Source organism: Melozone crissalis, unplaced genomic scaffold, assembly GCF_028551555.1.
Source record: "Melozone crissalis strain CALT ecotype California unplaced genomic scaffold, PUWL_Pcris_2 ptg000027l_1, whole genome shotgun sequence".
Taxonomy (NCBI): Eukaryota; Metazoa; Chordata; class Aves; order Passeriformes; family Passerellidae; genus Melozone; species Melozone crissalis.
Window position 1 is genome coordinate 29584926 of NW_026535805.1, and position 19978 is coordinate 29604903.

The 19978-nt window shown below is 42.6% G+C and overlaps 1 protein-coding gene across 1 annotated transcript in view; it reads right to left on the reverse strand.

Moving 5' to 3' along the window:
* Nucleotides 1-6414: 6414 nt before the first annotated feature.
* Nucleotides 6415-19978, reverse strand: part of UST (uronyl 2-sulfotransferase) — a 153916-nt gene continuing 140352 nt past the window's right edge. The window contains exon 8 of the mRNA XM_054279486.1: nucleotides 6415-10506. Within this exon, the coding sequence (XP_054135461.1) occupies nucleotides 10223-10506 (284 nt within the window). The 3' untranslated portion in view covers nucleotides 6415-10222. The remainder of the gene's footprint in view (nucleotides 10507-19978) is intronic.

Sequence of the window (19978 nt, forward strand, 5' to 3'; positions counted from 1 at the left end):
ATCACTTCATCTAGGCACAGGTTGAATCTTTTCCCCATTGCTGTGTGCTCCAGTCTCTTATCAGGTGTGGGCTTTTCACCATCAGGGGCAGGGAAAGTGGAGCCAGAGAGGCTCTGACTGGCTTTTTTGCCAGCTCCCTTTTGGATATCAAGCTGCATGGAGAATGCCCAATATCTGTACCAGGAGCAGCTTTCCTCAACCCCTCTTGTACAGGATTCTGCTCCTTACACCCCATGTGTTCATCACCTCTGTTTTGGTTTCTTTGCTCTGGTCTATAACAACTCTTAAATCTTCCAGAAGCAAAACCCTTCTCTCTTTGGTTCTAACCCCTCTGCAGAGCTCCAGAGGGCCACAGTGTTTTGAAGCTATGCACATTACACCTGCCTGTGTTCCCATACAGTGCCCGCACCAAACACACACTGACTGTGACACTGCAGCACTAGGCTGGGAACTTCCATTGCTGCAGTGCCAGCCTGGTGTGGCTCCCCTTGGCTGTTTCAGATTGTGATTCCCTTTGTGGTGGCACTTTCAGGCAGGCTCCACCAGCCCTGAACAAAATCACCATTCAGGCAGTCTCCAAGCCTGCAGTCCCTACTGCTAATGCAGTGCTTCCCCTAGAGAGAGCTACCAAGTACTGGTGCAAGGTTCTGGGCTTGTCCACACCATTCCTCTGCCAGACCTCCCCTTGAGCAGTGCAAATGGGAATGATGAGTAAGGGATTAGTACCTTTTGACTCACTGGACTAAAGCAAACTACTTTTGGACGGACAGGCTGGGAAAACAATGGATACCTAGGTTTGGTTTGGCTTGGTTATTTCTTCTGTTTCATCTAAACTGAAATGTCTGGCATGCACTGGAGAGGAAGGAAGAAGGGGAAAGCTGGCTGTTCCCAGGCACTGAGCACTGCAGTCCAGGCCTTCTCAGCAAGAGGCTCCCACAATTTAACCTGCACTCATCCCCTTCCTGCATAAGGCTTCCTCTGCATGCAAAGCATCTTTCTTCCAGAATCTGCTGTTTCAATTGAACATCGCTGTGAGGTAAACACAACACTATTATCATTACTATTTGTAATTATTATCACAATTATATCTTAAATATTACCAGTAAGAGGAGTCTTCAAGGCCATGACATGTGACTGCTGGCTTCACAGTACATAAGGGCTGGCCAAAACCTGAAGGGCTATTTTGAAGAAGGTAAATTACCTGTCCTTTTCCAAATTACTTTTCCTAGCTCACTATCTGGTAGGAAAGCAAGGAAGTTTCTCCCATGGAAAATTTCCCCAGGGAAGTTCCCAGGACCTCCTTTTTATTTCTGGAGGAAGACAAACAAGTGCAAAGTCCCAAAGCAGTTTAGGGAGCTACATTCAGCTGTCTTCCAATGGTGCCCATGCTCTTTGCTGAGCCTAGGACCAAAAGAGAAGGAGGGAGGTGAAGGCTGAAGTGCTGTGGGCACTCAGCAGCTGCACCTCAGCTGGATTGTGAGGGTCTGGGGCACTTTTCCCAGACACTGGTGGGAGGCAGAGGAGCACAGCTCCTCCCTGCAGAGGCTGTGTGTAAATGAGGCCAACAGTGCAAGCGTTTGGGTTTGCATAGTCTGGCTCCGCCGCAGCTATTGTGATCCCTGTTATTCAGGAATTCTACAAAACCTTACCAATTCTCATAAAAGTTTTGCAGAGTAGATAAATACTGCACTCCAGCATTCGCAGCGAGGGGAAAAGGAAAGCTTTAAGCAATTAGGCTGGGCCACACAGCGATTCAGCAGCGGGCCGGGCTCCCAAGGCATCCTCATCTCCTCCTGCCACAGCACCAGCACGGCCCCACGGCCTGGGCAGCTCTGCCAGGGGCTGGGGAGGGGCACTGTGGGACCACATCCATTGCCAAGGGAAGAAAGGGTCTGCTCTTCCTTACTTTAGCAGGAGCAGCAGCTTTTGGGAAAGATGTTGACCTGCAGAGAGATGCATTTTCCCTGGATTGCCCCAGTGAGCTTTGCTATCTATTTTATGCTTTTCTATTTTGTAGAGAAGTAAGAAGCTCAACTTTGGTCAGAGCTGCTCTTGGCCAAGGTTTTTTCCAATGCCTCTGTTCCCTTTCCTGTAGTGAAAACAGAGAAATGGGCTGGGTCTCACCTCGCCTTCCTTGCTGGAGCTATCTGCTGTAGTGCTTTACCTACAGGAGACAAAAATGCTTTAGGCTCCTTTGGGTTCACCACTCCATGTCCATAAGGATTTAGAGTAATTTTGAGAAGAAACCCCAGTCCCGGGGCAAAAAGAGGACATTGTATTTTCTTTTTGAGAAGCAAAAAGCTTTTTTAACTCAGAAGATATTGTTTTGGAAAATCAGAGCTGACTGCACTAATTCAATCTCCTTTTCCCCATTTTGGAGCGATAAAGCATGCATGATGCTGCTTGACACTGATATTTGTAAGACAAAGTAGAGGTCAAATTTGTTGAATGTTTTCCAAATTCCAGTGAGGTTTATCACAAAGAGCCCCATGCACAGACCCAAGTGGCGTGACTGACAAGGGCTGGATTGTGAAGTCACTAGAAAGCTCAGTTTCCAGCCAGGGCTGATGGGCCAAATCATGTTCTTTGGGGCAAAAGCAGATGGAAAGCTACAACTGTGCAGAGAGACTCCAAGGAGTTTTCATGGCTAAGTTTCTGACACCAGACTCCATTGTGAAGAGCTGGGTTTTCATGCTTCAGGGAAAAAGTGCTTTCATGCAGCACTGTCCTCTACCAGCACCACCCTGCCTCGGTCTGATGAGAAAGAGCTTGGAACTCAGCCCGTGGGGCAGGCAGGAGGCTGCTGCTTTCCCTCCCCCACACCCTGACATCTCCCCAGGATCTCTGCAGCCTCTATGGAAGAGAAGCACTGCTGGGTTTTCTTTGCCAGCTTCCTGTCCAAAGAAGTGCAGGAAAAAAGGTTTCTTTTCCGCAGCAAGTGCTGACAGGACCAGCAGAAACTTGTCCAAGGCAGATTGGCAGAAGTGCCCACCAGTGCGCCATGAGTGAGGAACCGGCTTAGTTTCCCCCACCCCACTCAGACACCAGCCCCCAGGGCTGCTGCTGGCACTGAGTGTCTCTGCTCACACTGTAGGACTGACACTATGGAGAATTCCTTGCGCCCTGACGGGCTTACCTGCCAGCGCATTTCAGCCTCCCAGCCCAAAGCCAGAGGGGCAGGATTCAGCCCAAAGCCAGAGGGGCAGGATTTGGTATTAATTTGGCTAAGCCTCATTATTTCAACAGAGACAGGCCAGCACCTGTCCTACCACTCAGAACAGAAACTACATCTGGAGCAGGAACAAAGATGACACCTGCAAGGTGGGCTCAAAATCAAGAGTCTTCCCCCACTATTGAAGTTTGGAGCCAGGCTCACAGCTCATGCATGGACACTTGGAAGAGAGGATTATGGCCACATTTGCACAATCTTCTCTAAGATGCTCCCAAGAATATTTAGGCAAAAGCTCTAATGGTGTGTGCTGTCCAGGTGAGGGAAGGGCAGGGAAGAGATGAGAGGAAAGCACCAGATCTCTCAGGTGAGAGGCATATGCCCCTACCCAGTAAGCAGAAGGTATCAGAAGTTGGGGTTTATGAGTACATCAGACAGAACTGACTGCTTGGGAGCTGTGGGAGAGCTCTTTTCACTCTGTGCTGGTTGCTGAACAGCGAGGCATTGCTTCTTTTTCTGGGGTTTTAAGCACTGTGGAAAACCAAATGAAAACACAGCTTAGACCACATACATGAACACAGGTCTGATGACTTTTCAGGTAGGCTACAAGTGCCACATATTGCAGGAGAAAATGTGACTGTGTTCTTGTGAATGACTAAATTTACAAGATGTGACTTCAGCCACCTATCTATCTGCTTATCTCCTCCTAACTGCTACAGGAACACTGTTCCCAAACACAACAACATCTTACAACCACACCATTCCTGCAGGTCTTTAGTACGCAACTGAACAGATAAAACTTGGAATTAATCTTTGTCCCAAAAGGAAATAAATGGTCTGCAGAAGGGCTAAAATATCATTCACATTTAGGCAGTTAACCAAAAGATTTTCCCAGTTTTAAGGAAAAGACTCCAAGTAACTAAAATTTTCCATAGTAGCTGTTTTGCCTTCTACAATCTAGGGCTGATCTTACAGCAGAAAAGAAAGTTCAAGGACTAAGACACTTGGATAAATTATCATCAGCTCTTTTTCACAACCTTTCTGTGTGACATTTGGAATATCACTTACACACTTGCTGTAACCATTCCCAATGTATGAAATGGGGATAACAGCACTTCTTTACTTCCACTGTGGATCAAAAGGATAAGCGTATGAATAATTTCATTAAACAATATGGTTCAGAAAGAAATACCCTACACAGACTGACCCTGGCAAGTACAGCTAAATAGAACCAAACAGAGGAAGTGAAAATGGAAAAGAATCACAGCTCTTCTGTGAAGAAGAAGCAGCGCAGGTTCCTCATTGCCGCTTCTTCTAGCACGCTTATCCAGCATTATCTTGAGAATCTTGTCTTCTTTGAGGAGTCAGAGACTAACAACTGCAGCTGAATTCCTCTCCCTGAGCTTCCCACCACACCAACTAGACAGGAAGCTTCTAGAAGAGAAAGCTCTGTGTGCTGTGGGAAACCACAGCCGGGACTGCCACTCTTACGTCTGCTACAAACAGTAACCACCTCTGCTTCTTTCCTGCATCTAACCTGGGATGATCATGAGTTCAACACTGTGACATGCAATTGACTTTTGCTACCTGACAATGGTCTCATGACCCTTGAGGTTATCCAAAGTCTCCTGTAGTAAACTGGAGAACTGCAGGGATACTTTCCCTTGTGGCACAGTAACTAAATATTACTCCGCCTGTTAGCAGCAACACCGTGCCAAGTATTTGTTTCACTCTGCTCGTCACTTGCACTTGCAGAGAGGTTTGTAGAAGGATCAAATCCGTGTGTCTGGTGAACTCCTGCACATCAGATACAGGAATAGGCTGTGTGCTTATGCTCCGCCAAGTTTGTGAGGTGAAGCGGCAATTTGAAAGCACAAGGAAAAAGTAAAAAATCCAGCACTGTCCTGCTTAACTGTACGAATCAAAAATTGGAAGAAGCATTTGATTTTGAAGCATGGTATCAGGTTTTCTAGATAAGACAAAGCCACAGAGTGAGCAGCTTGTGTGCCACTGCTGCTGGTTGCTCTGTATCATCTTTGCATTTAGACCAATAATCTTATGAACAGCATCACCTCCATGTATTCCTGCTAATCTCTACTTTTCACAGCACCACTTGCCCTGCAGTATAGCTGAATTCTTTCACTTTTGGTTTTTTTTTTTTTTGCCCATTGTATCCAAAGGGAACAGAGAGATGACAAAAGTGTGCATAAAGCACACTCCAATGTGCCTGCCTGACAGCAGTTTTATTAACTTACCCTTCCAGCCACAATCAGTTAAATACAAAACCAACTCACATCCTTTACACACTCAGAAAAGGAAATCCACATGTTTATATTCAAAATCTGAGTTTAAATAAACCAGTGGTCAAATCTTGCCATCTTACGGTGTCTGCAAGGCCAAATTTGTATTTGCAGAAAACTTTCCCCTTCCCCCATCCCACTGCCCCTACAAAAACCTTGCTGCAGGCTCTTCCAAGATGACAGGGTCAGCCATCGGTGCTGAAACTCAACCATGACGGTGTGCTGGTGCTCTCTTCACACACACACACTGATATTCTGAAGCTTGCAACTGAGATCCAACATTCACTGCACACTGCAGCTTGGCATACAACGCCATTTCCAAACAAACCAAAGCAAACTTACCACTGCTTCTCAGCTGTGAGACATCAGGACTTCATTTATGCTGGTTGCAATTTAACTTTCAACCTTCAAACCAAGATCCCTTCCCATCCACATTAAATATTCTGCAGCGAAGGTTTTTTACCCTCCAGTCGCCATTTCTCATGGAGTTGCCTTCCAGCACCTTCCTGCCATACCTGTGGGTACTTAAGCAGAACCTAACTTTGCAAACCCTCCCTTGGGACAGATCCTGCAAAAGTTGTTCCAGTGATTCCATTGCCAGCAGACAGGCACTTCCAAGGCCGGGTAACACCCTTGTTCTTCCCATGCAATCTGTGTGCGGAGGTCTGTATGTAGCAACACTCAGCTCTTTACTCTGGTCTTGGCTCGTGCAAGCAGACTGATCAACAGTGTTTTATGTGTTAGCTGAACTCCCTGCAAAAAAGGCTGAGTCCTTAAAAATAAAACAGAAGGAATGCTGTGGTACTGTATTACAGTATTTTAGCTCTCAAAAATGTTGCTGTGTTGTTTTAGGCTAATGTTCTAACATCACAGATGTTCCCTTTCTTAAAATGGAGGGAATTATCAGAGCACCATTACTCTTAGCTGGGAATTTATTATCAGGTCTTTATTTTTTAAAAGAATGTAGAATTTTATTCTTTGGCAGACAATGTTTTTTCATTTGATAAGAGGATAAAAGTTGGCATGCAGTGTGGTTTCCTTTGCTAGTCAAAAAACATACCTGTACATTCAATTAATTGTATCACATACTGAAAGGAGGAAAAATTCCATGGCTTGAATTCACAGATGTATTCTCCAACATTTAAAAATTCGTGGCTTTGCTTGTGTGTTTATGCTACAATGCACCATTTTACATCCTAACACTCAAATGATTCATCCAAGATCCACGATAAAAGAACTGCAAAGAAACTGGAATGCTTTAAATACACCATCAGGTTCATGTACTTTCAGTTCTGCCAAGTTGCTTCTCTACATACAAGTAGAGAACATTTGAGACACTTGGACTTAGCCCTGCATCGCCAACAAAATTCATGTGGCAGAGAAGTAAATTGAACAGAAACAAAAAATGGCACAATTTGTCATTGTCAGTTGAAACTTAGGACTAAAATTTATTTTTTTTCCAGAATGCTGCCTTTTAACAACCATTGATTCTCTCTTAATGTGAAAGCATTGATACTTCACTTACATAGTAACATCACTCTGACTAATGAAGCTTTTATGCCTGGCCATCAAATACCGTATCTAGTAAAAATGAAGTGTATGGAGACTAAGTTGTTTCTCTCCTGGATAAAACTTCTACTTAGCAGCCATGGAACATTGGACAATGTACTTCACTGTACTGACCACACATCTCAGGTGAGTAAAACAATTCAGACTTCAGCTCACACCTCCGGACAGCTTGGGAGATGGAATAACCCAGGAGCAACCTGCTCCAGTCTCACTGCACCAGTCTGACCCTCAGAGGATGCCCCAGGCTGTATCCTGCCCTGCTCTGTTGGGTGCAACTCCAATATCCTCCCCACAGTCACTGCATCCAGGCAGGAAAACTACTGTAAGGAAGAGGACGATGGCGCCAGGAAGAAATGTGCAAGTTTTATTTTTAAACATCATTGGACTGGAAAATAAAGAACCATATGGCTTATTGATATTTCAGGAGATAGTAGTGAATAAGTTAAAGAAGATTTCATTCCAAAACATATGTTGCTTCATTTATAGCTAAGCTAATGTAGACATATATTTTCTTATTTTTGTAAGTGCTAAACCGCCACCTTTTTCCCCCCAGAAAGATCTCCAAGTTGGCATTTTCTACAAAGCTGTTGTGGACTAAAGGCTTACAAAGAGTGATTTTTTTTGAATAAGAAATATTCATCAGACCCAAATATAATTACTTAAATCAACTTCTTCCTGAGCAACTTAGAATTTGGAATGTGCTGAAAAGTTTCAATAAATAAGTCAAAGATTTACCAGCTTATAACGTACCTTTTAAAAGTTAAGCAAAATATATTTAATTACAGAGAAATAGGCCATAGGACCAGGAATATTAGATGCTATGTGCCAGATAAATTTAAGAACTACCATTTGAGGAGGAGAGGCCAGGTTGATTGTTACGAAAATACAACAATATTAAAACCTAGCGAGTAAATCACGAAGCAGCTTCTGTATTTAGATTATAAGTAGTGATGGCTGAAGGTACCATTAAATAAACAAACAGATAGAAACAGACTTTACTGTAAGTGGCAGTGAACTCTCAGGAAGGGTGAATGTGTTAAGTGACTATATTCTGTTAAAACACTGGCAGAAAAAGAATTGAAACAGAATTTCAGAAACATGAGAATACTAGTTCTTTCCAAAATATAACAACTCCACAGTGTGTAAACTAATCATTACTCTTTCAATGTAATTTCATAGAAACCACTTAAAATATACAATGCAGCAGATTCATATTTTAGCTAATATGTTAGTTACTATCTGTGCCTTTTTCAGCTTTCTTTAATGTGCTCCCCCACAGTAGTGCATTGCTACCACCAACCTGGATGTTAATAATGAGAACAGAATCTTCCTAGTATTTTCTGTAAGTTAGCATCTTGTCTTAACTCTCCTTTATTTTTATTCTCTGTGTACAGGTAAAGACTCAGGAGTGAAGATCGATCATAATTTTTATTGGCTCTCAGCAGGCTCATGGAAGAGGAAACCCTTGGAAAGCCCATTTGAGCTGATCCTGAGTTTATATGCTTCATCCATCACAAAATAACTTTTGCTTGATGTAGCGAACTGAAGTATGGCCTTGCAGAAAGCAGCCGTGGAATAAGAACCAAAAATTTTCTGGTAAATGTTTGAGAAAGAATGTGAAATAGACAGAGGTGGATTGTCCTCATCCTGGCAAGCAGCTGCAACATCTTGTACCTGCTTCTTTCCTGTGCTCTGGGGACAGGAATTTATTGCTCTTATTCTCTCTTAGTCCAGCTTTCTCTGGCAACAATGGTGCATAAGAGGCAAGGCCTCATCAAGACCCCAAACTCCCCCTATTCTGCTGTGTAGCAGAAGGCCAAGGAGCTCTGCCCAGGGCTGTCTGTGGGTCTGTCCCTCCTGCACCTCCAGGGCTGGCAGGCTGGCCAACAGCCAGCACACCCACACATCACAGGGAATCCCACTCCAGGAACACCCACCTGAATGACTCCAGCACCTCACACAGTGGCGCTACTTCTCTTTCACCAGTTTCCACCGATCCCTTTCCTAGTGTTGGCAGATAATATTTGTAGTGATTAACAAGGGCAACTTTCACAGTGACTCATTTTCAAACCTATCACTGAATCAGCTTTGGTTTTGGAGAGCACATCTTCTTGTCTTTGTTTGATGATTCTGAACTATTTCAACTAGAGAAGCTGTGTATGCTCATATTGTTAATTTTCCTTCTAGCCACACTAAAAGCAGGAGTTTTAGTGTTTGTGCTGGTGGGGAAGCTGCGTTCAGATTCAGATGTGAACAATTAAATTCTGCAGTTGCAGAAATAGAGGTCGTGCTTAATAGGAGCTCCAGATCACCCCAGCTTTTTAATGAGTAGCTTTTTCTGCATCTCTTTGGATTTGTGACCCGAAAGAATAATAAAAATCTACAAATACAATTTTTGAACATAAACCCCATGTTACACCTTTTCCTTTAGAGTCTGACAGAAACATACTGAACTGCTGACATAAAGCTCTGCTTGGCACTTTACATTTGTTGTTGCCATTCACTGACCTGGTAATTTTCCCACTCTATGAACTAGAAGGTTTTACCAAAAATATCTGGTTCCTGTAGCTTGCCTTACACTCACTAGTACTGATTTGGTACAACAGCAGCCTCACTCCTCTGGCACAGGTAATTCAACGAGCTGTTACCTAGCCTCTTCCTGAGCCTGGTATCCTTGGATTTGAAGACAAAGCAATGGCTCTGACCATACCACTAGGATATCAGTGTGCTTTGGATAGAAAGAGGCACTCCTCCGAAACGGCTCACTGCCTGTAGTTCATGCCACAGTGTTATGCTATGAAGACTTTTTTATGGTCAAAGAGAGAGATGAGAATCTGTTAAGACTTGCTTTTCATGAATGCCTAATCTATTCTTTTGTATTCTGCAGTTCACAAAGGACTACTGTGTATTCCAAAAGTTATTTTGTGACAGACGGTAGGTACTTCTCTCTTGAACTATGCTGTAGGAAGGATGCTATAGAGCCAACACTGTATAATGAATCAAACCTGCAAAATCAGGTATCTCCCAATGGCTCCAGCATGTGGGAATGATCTCTTTTGTTCCATTTCAAATCCGCTGCGCATTAAATCAGTTCCTTAAGGAATCACTTTTAATAATAATTAAAAAAAAAATCTTAAGAAAGCTGGAGGGGTCACCAGAAGAGAGAGGATAGCTCTTCCATCCATCACCTTTTATAGATATCCTCTAGCCACTTTTCATCATCTTCTTCCTCATCATTTATTGGTTCTTCTGTTTCCAGGGGAGAAGGAATGAAGAACTCAGGTCTGGGACTCGGTTTCCTGATATGAGACTTCAGTCCAAACTTGCGCTTTAGCAGGTGGAACTGTTCTTTGACATAGTAATAGAACTCATATTCATATCTCATGCGTTGGTAGAGGACCTGTATTGCTTCTGGAGAGGGGACGGTCTTTTTCACTGTCACAGTCAGATTGCCAAGTTTCCTATGTTCTGTAAAGAAAGAACAAGCAGCAACATGGTGGGTGCGGATTAGTGAGGCCAGACGAAACTTTTTAATTTAAACATTAAGGCATGGCCCTGCTACATTCCTGATACCAATGAGTTCAAGTTGTTTCTAACAACAGATTTACTTTTAACAAGATATGAAAAAACCCTGATGTTTGAAGTCAGACTTGCATGTTTAAATACGGCTAGTTCACACAGGTTTTGTCTGCAGTCACCAAAGATCCTAATTGTCAATGGTTACCTGAAAATGCAAACTACATCATATGAACTATGAGCATGAGCCACACGTACAGAAACCCACAATCTTGCCTAGCTTTGCAAATTTGACATCAGGCACGCCACCAAGCTTAACTGATCAATTATTTCCTATGTGGCATATGGTGACTGGTCTATGCTGTGCTTTATTATAGTTCAAATCTAAACAGATACTTGTCAACTTGAATCCATCTCAGGGTAGCACCGAAGGATTGCTGGCATCACCGCATGACACCTTAGGATCAACTGTGCCTCTTAACTTTCTCGTCCTGTTATACCTGTTAATGGAACTAGACTCATCTTCCTGTCATGCCCTGGAAGATTTCACTACATTTTTGTTCACCCTGACACTTTTGCTTTGGCAAACTGAAATACAAACCTTTTATTGTTGATAAGGAATTAAGAGTTACTAACAAAAATACTGAATTGTCTCTTTGCCCTCTCTCTCTCAATAAATGAGTCCATCACTAGAGATGAATGTACTTAAATGAGGTGTAAAGCAAAATCTGAAGGCAATAATTTTGCTCTTTTCTAGATGGCAATTGGCTGCCAGAGCATCCCAAGTATTTTCATCCTAAGTATATAACATGTGAACCTAATTCTTACTGTAACAGCAGTTCTTCAAGTCAGAATTATTCAAAAGGGTCAGGCCATGAAGGACAGCAAAGAAAAAGCTAACATGGAGGAAGCAGACAACAAAGAACATGAAATGTTTCCAGCTGGGTTCCAGTGGCAACAACCACCCTCACTTCCAGAGGGAGTCCCTGAATCAAAATGTGATTTTGCCATGGGCAGAGTTTTGTTCATGTGAGCAGAACAAATGGAGGTCTTCTGAAGCCCTACCAGCAAACCTTAACAAATGCTTAACATCTCTACAGAGAAACAGATTTTCACAATTGCTTACACATAAAGCTAAGGGATGCAGTGCTGGTTCCTAGCAGAGAAGTGAGTTGTTCTTGGGATCCCACAAGTGATCTGTTTATCCAAGAGAAATAATCAAGAATAGTTTTTTAGGGAAGAGAGGAACTTTAAACAAAGACAAACCCTTTTATCCCAAGAGGTAATACAATACTAGTAAGTCCATCTAGCAAGCACAACAGCAATGATCTTTAGAGAAAAAGTTGGTGCAAGACTTTAAATCTTGAAATGTCCAACAGATGGGCAGAGCACAGCATTGAACATGAACTGCTTTCTTTAAATCTTAAAAGATTAATATTCATATAGCTTAAGGTATCCACACTTGTAAAAAATTTCAATTTTCAGTTGGGGAACACACGTTTTCCTCCTACAGAGTAAAAGAATTAGAGAAAAATAATTCAGAATATTTTAATAATACTACATGAGACAAGTAGTGCTGGGGTGGACATCTTTTTAATCACTGGACTTCACTGTGTCACACCCATCTGGTGCAGAAGAAAAAAGTTACGTCTGAAATATCTATCTCTGAAATTGTTTTGCTTATCAACTGCAGCAGAGTAATTTGAAATGCAGGAAGAATGATACAAAGGGAAGACATGTTGACTAGCTTACCCAATGCAACACTGTTCTAAATCACAAAAAATTATTTAAAACATTAATTCTATTTTGAATCTATACTTTTAATTCCTTCTCTAAAGGAAGAGTGGTTTTTATTAGTTGGCAACTATTAAAACATACTACTTTGTAATTAAATGGAACTTTTACACAAAAGTTAGTAGTTCTTTACACTGAAATCTGTCTCTACTCATATATGTAAGTAATTAAACAACTGAGTACACAGAGTTCTCTGTTCTTTAATTACAGTGATGTAAGGTGAAATATGCTCTTTATTTACCGACTGTTTATCAATTTGCTTAGTTCTATTTAGATAGAAGCGAAATTATTAAAATATACCAAAAAAACCCCAAAAACCCAGGAAGAGAGATGCAATTTTAACATGCTATTTAGCTAAGAAGAAGTGTAGAGGAAGGATCAGGAAATGCTTGCATTTCGAACAGACAATGGGATAGAAGGCAGGACCTGTGGTTAATGAATAGTGTGAAGTATTTTTGGTGAAAATATCTGGCTTCCCCAAGACCTTATTCTCTCCTGCAACACCTTTACCCATAGACCAAAACAGACTCACAAATATGTCATCTTAATTTTTAGTCAAGTTGTTCAAGTTACCTTCAAATTGCCATTGTGTATGAGATGACTACATTCCAGAAAGGCCAATGTACTCAGTCTGTCCTTGGGTGAGAAAACTTTCTTATGATTATTGAGCACTTCAAGACACTCCTCTTTATTGTGCTTAACTGATAGCTCATGCCAGCTTTGCAGTCTGGTTTTCTTTACAAATTCAGCAGCAAATATACACTACTAAATATTGCATTTATTAGCTTAAGCCTTTATACTGCCTGCCAACTTTGTTTTTATTTTACGTAAGTTATTTCTGCTACAGAAAACTCCATTTAGCTCACTGGAAAAAGCTCTTTGCTTATATGGTCCCTCCAGGACTGTAAGTGGGGAAAGCCACTTTCACAGCTCCAGCTCCCTTAGTGCTGCTCTCCCAGCAGAGAGAGGCACTTGTGCTGAGCCCAGGAGCGCTGCCAACAAGGTGAAAAGCACGAGACTGCTTTCTTTGGGGGGCAGTCTGTGGGGGCAGGAGCAGCCAAAGGCAGTGTGCTCCCAGGCAGGGAGCCCAGTGCTCTGTGCCACCCTGGCAGCACAATACACTCCTCCTCTGAATGTGCTGCTGCAGTGGCACAGGGGTTTCTGGATGTGTGCAACTCTCTGCTCTGTTCACACACCTACCTACAGAATGTCCGAGCAGACAGGAACAGCCACACTCTGGAAGGCTGCAGGGGCTGTGCAAATTTTCTGGCTCCTGTTTGTTTGCCTTGCAGCACAATCATTGGAACCATAGAGCATGAAGAGCTGTGAGGTGTGGGCTTTTGGGTGGTGTGAGTTGGGCCTGTGCCTGGCTGCAAGCTCAGCCTTTTGATAAAACAAGTGAACTCTGCTATTTTTTGTCCTTAAACTTTATTTAGGCTATGTTTTAATCTTAAATACTCTTAAAAGGCTCTTTAATACAAATACGGATGAAATCACAAAACTGCCCCTTGAAGTCATCTCAAGTACCTTTTCTCATCATAGAAGCAAAATGGAAAATTAGGTAGATCTGGCTTAAAGCCAAAATACCAATCTGCATATGCTACATAAACCACGCTGCCCCACCAAAGGACCCCCATTTTATGACCTTTGAGACAGCTACCCAGATGGAGGGCAACAAACTATACCATTTACTTCTTAGGGTTATTTTTTAAAAAATATGTTTGCTTTGGCATTATTTTCAATTACTAGAAGAATGTACTATACAGTAATGCACCTCCCAGGGCAGCCTGCTCATACCTTAAATTAGGACTAAACTGGTATGCAGATAGGAATGAAGAAAATTAAATTCTTTTGGGTTACCACTTGATGAGTGTTTACTGTTACTTTCCACACTCTCACTTTTTTTTTTTTTTTTTAACTAAGAAATGGACATTACTCACTGCAGCAATCCAAACCATAGGGAAAAGTGAATTTTATAACTTGTGGCTTCAAAAACCCTGAATTGCCATATTTAGACAAAATGATCCTAAAGGCATTCTCCACCTCAGGAGAAACTTTCCAAACGATGTGCTCTCCAGTGTCCTGCTGGTTTGGGGGGTGCCGTGCAGAGGCTGCTCCTGGATGGAACCACAGGGAGCCAGTGTCCCTGGGGCCCTTGAGGAGAGGTGAGGCAGGCTGGAGGCAGAACAGGGGGCTGCAGGCCAGCAGAGCCGTGGCTTGCCAGGCTCACACCCGCGGTGGAAGAATGCCACGCCGAGCTGCGCCGCTCCCACGGCTGTGAGAGAGAACATGGTGGCTGTCACTGACACAGCAAACTCATTTCCTGCAATGGGCAGGGAGGCCCCACGTCTCAATTGTATGCAGCTGAGTTACAGCACATACCTACTTATCCAGAGTTTTAAATGGAAAGAAATGTGTGTCACTGTGGCTGGATGTGACATATGAAGGGGCAACGGTCTCTGTTTGATCTGCCTCTCATTGCTGTGGTGCCAAGCTGGGCTCTGATGGCTACACTAGAAATTCTCCTCTGGAATGTTCAACTGCAGCTTAGCAAAAAATTTTCTGGCACAATTGATTTGCTTTACAAACTCGAAATTTTTAGCCTGGCTCTTGAAGGATATCTGGAAAAGGACATTTTGGGGAGAATGGATGAGACACCGATGTGCTGGGCTTGCAATGTCTTTCCAATGGCCACTGGGCTACTGCTGCTCTGGAGCCTCAGCCCAGGGCAGGTCCCTGGATCCGAGCTGGAGGAGGGACGGTGTGCTGCAGCCACGCTCTGCGATGGAGCACCTTGCTTTGGCTCACGTTTGTTAATGGAAAGCAGGGATGGTGGAGAAAATCTAACAGAGACACTGACCAGGCAGAAATATATTAAAAATCAAAAGTGATGGAAAAGTGAAGAATCAATTTGTCCCACACTATGTCCCACACTATCTGCCAACTTCATCCAAAATACCATGAATCCCAGTTATTAACCTCTTTACTAGAGGTTAGTTTAGTCTCAGTTATTCACACCAACAAAATATGGTTTAAGTTTTAACAACACACAGATAAAGATTGGACCCTCACGTGCATACTGGTGACAGCTTGTCTGGCTTTAGCACTTCTGTCCTGAATTATTGTGGTGCTTTGCTGACACAGAACAACTCCTAACTCCAAGGGATTAGGAGAACTCTTGCACACTGGCACGCAGCCATTTCCTACCTCCTAAAGGTCAGGTATGGATCTCTCTGAAAGAGCAGCTCTCTGGAGGTCATGGAAACTCCCAGAACTCCAGGGATCTGCAATCCTAGGCAATAGAACATCCTATTATTTATCAAACAGGGATCTTGGGAGCAAATACACCAGCCTGTAATTAGCCCAGACACTGTAAAATGATGGAAATAGGTGAGATAGCAAAGTTCTTTCTTCTTCCTTACCACTACAATGAATAAAGAAACTGGAGGAAAAAATAGTCTCCCTGTAACCTTACACAATTTCATTACTTATATTAACATAGAAAAAATTGCAAGAAGCTCTGATAATAACAAGGTGGCACAGAAAAATGGAGGGATGCCAAAACAGAGATTAGCCAGGAAGAGTTCAAAGAGATAATCTAACAGACACGTAATCAAACAACTACCGATGTTCAAGGATGTAAACACTAAGGAGGCATGATATAAAATCACAGCAAGGAAGAAAGATGAAGAAAAAAGAAAATAAAAGTTAGTAATAAGTCATAAATAAATATCAGCCCAAGGAGTACCTTGGGCTGATAAGGCCATAAATCACAAATATCTTCATACACTATACAAATAACATATATTTAGAAAATATTGCAGAGGTCAGCACTGCACTGGTCTGGGGCTGTCAAGTGGACAGTGCAACAGCGATATGTATTCAACAGTGCTCTTACATAATTTGAGCTGTTAAAGGCATTATATCACTGTTATGAAACACTTGCCATACAAAACACTCAGCAATGCTAATATATAACTTTCTCCAGCTACTACTCTCTGAAGTCTTTTCTCCAACCAGTAAGTATAAAGAAATCTCTAAACTCTCCTCCTGGAAATGTCACAGTGCTATGCCTCACAGTGCTCCTACCAGTTCAGAGCTCTGGATCCAACAACATGGATTTCCAGCTGCATGGGACACTTCAGCCAACCCCGCTGTACAACACACTGCCCCTGATGCTGAGCCTGGAAATGTGCTCTATCTCACACAAGATCAGATAACAAATCTCAGCAGTATCCTCTAAGAGACTCCTCCATTTGGTGCATTTTCATGTTGCATTCCCAGTTCAGGTAGGTTAACACAGAAGAAAAAGAAAAGTCGAAAATTAATCCACACTGTTAGAATGAACAGGCAGATTCTTATGAGAATGTGGTCAGGTACTTTTATAGCCATTAAGCAACTTTTAAGTTGAACTAGACAGAGTTGGAGGTGCCAAAACCAAAGTCATCTGCAGAGGAAATGCCAGGATTGTCTAGTTTGAGTTGCCGAAAGAACTGCTATGGTTGCAGCTCATATGCTGCAATTTCTAATGTATCTTTTACAGCTGTTTAAGAGTTATTGAATGAATCCAGTCAAATCTGGATCTGACAAAACCACAAGTTAAAAATAGGTTCTTGCAGATGGCTTGTGAACAGTGCTGCATAGTAGGTTAATCAGATACTAACATTATCACTTTTTTGCAGACAGAGAGAGTTGCAATGACCGAGACAAATTTCGGGAGTGCTTACGAGCAGGAAAAGCTTCACCACAGCTATGTAATGCAGAAAGCCTGCAGAAATACAGCCTAGGACTCGAGAACCTAGAGCAGGCATCTTGTCTTTGTGCTTCGAGTCATGGTAGGCTGCTATCTGTGATTTTTGTCCACAAAAAGGAAATAATGAAGAGGCGTGCTGTGCAAGCTAAGATGTCCTAGAGGGATGGAGAGAGGTGGAGGTATCTTTATTTCCATATATAGTATTGGTAAGTGAAACACTGGCATACAGCATCCAGTTTAGTAACCACATCCTAAATCAGGAAGAGTATGAAAACAGCCTCAGAATGAACACTGGGGTTGAAAGGGACACTTAGAGAAAGATGATAAATTTGCTCTGGTCAGCTTACAAAAAAAAGATGATTGAGAGGTGACTTGTTTACAGCATCTGCATATTTTCATGGTGAGAAAACTACGGGTACTGAAGGGTTGGAAGCAGGAGTCAGACAAATGTGGACTTGAAGTATGGCACTGCTTTCTTGAAGCGGTGAAGGTGATTAATTGTTAGTACAAAATGAACACACTTGATTGGTATCACTTGAAAATTGTGCATCAATGATGGATGCACAATTGAATGAACTCCAGATACTGGTCTCTATGCAGAAGAGAGACTATGTGGCCTGCAGCACACGGGAAACCAACCTCAGTGACCCAATGATCCATTTAAGTCTTTCACAGATTCAAGTTTTGAACATCTTGCTTGTGTCAGCTTCCAAGTCAGAAGCACTGCATGCAAAAGCCTTTTTGTCACTTCATTTCAGATACCTCAGTGTGAATGTCTTTTTTGGAAGATGTCTGAACACCAAATTTGATACATTTTCCACTTCTTGACTGTTCAAACTTAGTGGTCACCATCCTGTAGTATAGGGGCTTGAAGGAATGGGAAATAATCCTATATTTTTTCAAAAAAATATTGAGACTATAGCCTTAAAAATTGTTAATTCTTAATGCAGCCTCTTATATGCTTAGCCTCTTAGACTTAAGCCTAAGTCTTCCAAGAGCATATATAAAGAAATAAGCAGTCATATGTAACCACTGAAATGAAAAATGGATGCAAAAATACTAACTAGGATATAACTAATGTCTAGTAATAAAACTTATGCACTGCCAAGGCAAAATCAAAACTGATAGGAGATACAGGACTGGGAAGATGGATGTTGCAGTATGAAGGCTGCTATTAAAATGGGGGGAAAAAGGTGCTATTGGTTCTTTTCTCTCTTGTGAGAAAGTTGCCAGTTCCAAGAAGATTTTCTCCCAACCATGTCTGCACACACACAGCTAAAAGCCCCAAAATGGTTTTGTTTCTTATTATTTCAAGTTACAGGCGGTCAAGAGAAAATTGTCTCTTTTGCCCTTAGGTTCTTTTGTGTATAATGAGTGACTGAAGGCAGCCAGGGGCCGAGGCACTGCTGAAGAAGGAAGAATGCTACCAGAGCAGAAACAACACACTGTTCCTTTCAAGTTCACCCCCTCCTGGCCCACATCCCGACTGCCTTGGCCAGCTGCCAGGAGATCGGGACAAAGGCTTCCTCCTCTGGCCAAAACCGAGGAAAAGGGTCTGTTGTTTAACACAGGCAGACTTGTTTCAGCAAGAGAAAAAAAATAAAAAGAAGGGGAATTATATTAACTAGAAGCCCTGGGAGAGGAGAGTAATCTCATAGTGTGGCTAATGCAATTCTCACCCCGTGCTTTTCCTGGAGAGGGAACATCTTGATTTTCTACTGTTCAGGCTAGGAGGCAAAGTATAATGTCCCAACAGGGCTAAGCCTTAAGGCTGCCAGGGTCTTCATGTCCCCTGAGGTCACTATGAACCAGAAACAAGAATTCATCTTTCCTCCTTCCAGGAAGGTCCAGGCAACCCACTCTACCCTCCATGCATGCATTAATAGGCTCACGTGAAGGTCAAGTGCCCTCACTCACAAAGACAGTAATTCCTATGCACCTAGGAGACCTCCAAGAGTCTGACAGATAGATAAGCCAAACATTTAGCTATCTCAGGACTTCACAGTGACCAAAACTCCTGCTGGATTTCCACAAATGCAACCCAAGTCAAGGTGAATTCATGCTTGGGTTTTTCACTGCCTGTGTTACAGAGCCTGCAGCCATGTCTGCAATGAGGAACCTGGGACACTTGGGATTTGCTGTGATTTGAGAGTTTGTGTCTCTCCTGGAAACCTTGGAGGCAGATGCTGTTGCAGAAGTTACAGAGATACAATGGCTCTTCATGCCAACCTCAGCATTTTAGCAGCTCAGTCACAGGTGAGGGATGGGAGCTTGAGAAAGGCAGAAGAAATTCCCTTGGTCTGGTGTGAGCTGCTTGATCCCAAAGCGCTCCCTCAGAGGCTGTATCACAGGATGTAGTGTCTCAGTGACCTGTGACAGGAGACTTCCCATGGCAATTCCTTATATGCATGAGAGCTTTTGGAAGCAGGCCCCAACTCAAGGATAAGTATAATTTTAATCTGTTTGGGTTAACATAAATGAATACAAAACATTTTTAGGTGCTTAGAAGGTGTTCAAACACCATCAAGATTTACACATGCATGTTCTTGCTCTATATTCCAAGCAATATATTTTCTTCCAGAAGGAGTGTGAAAACAGCATTTCTGACATGCTTACAAGACTAAGATCTTGGAAGATAAAGGCTTCCCTATGCACTCCATCCATCTGTGCCAGCCAGAAGCAAAGACAGCTGCTTTTGTAGTAACTCTCACCTGTCTTCTGGGACTGACACGATCAGCTCCAGCACACCCTCACCATTCTTGCTTGTGTGTCAGCACCCAGAACAATCCATTGAGGGAACAGGGCTTGCTCAATGATCTTTTTAAATTCAACTCCGATTTAACATTAATGTACAGACAAGGAAGAGATACATGGGTG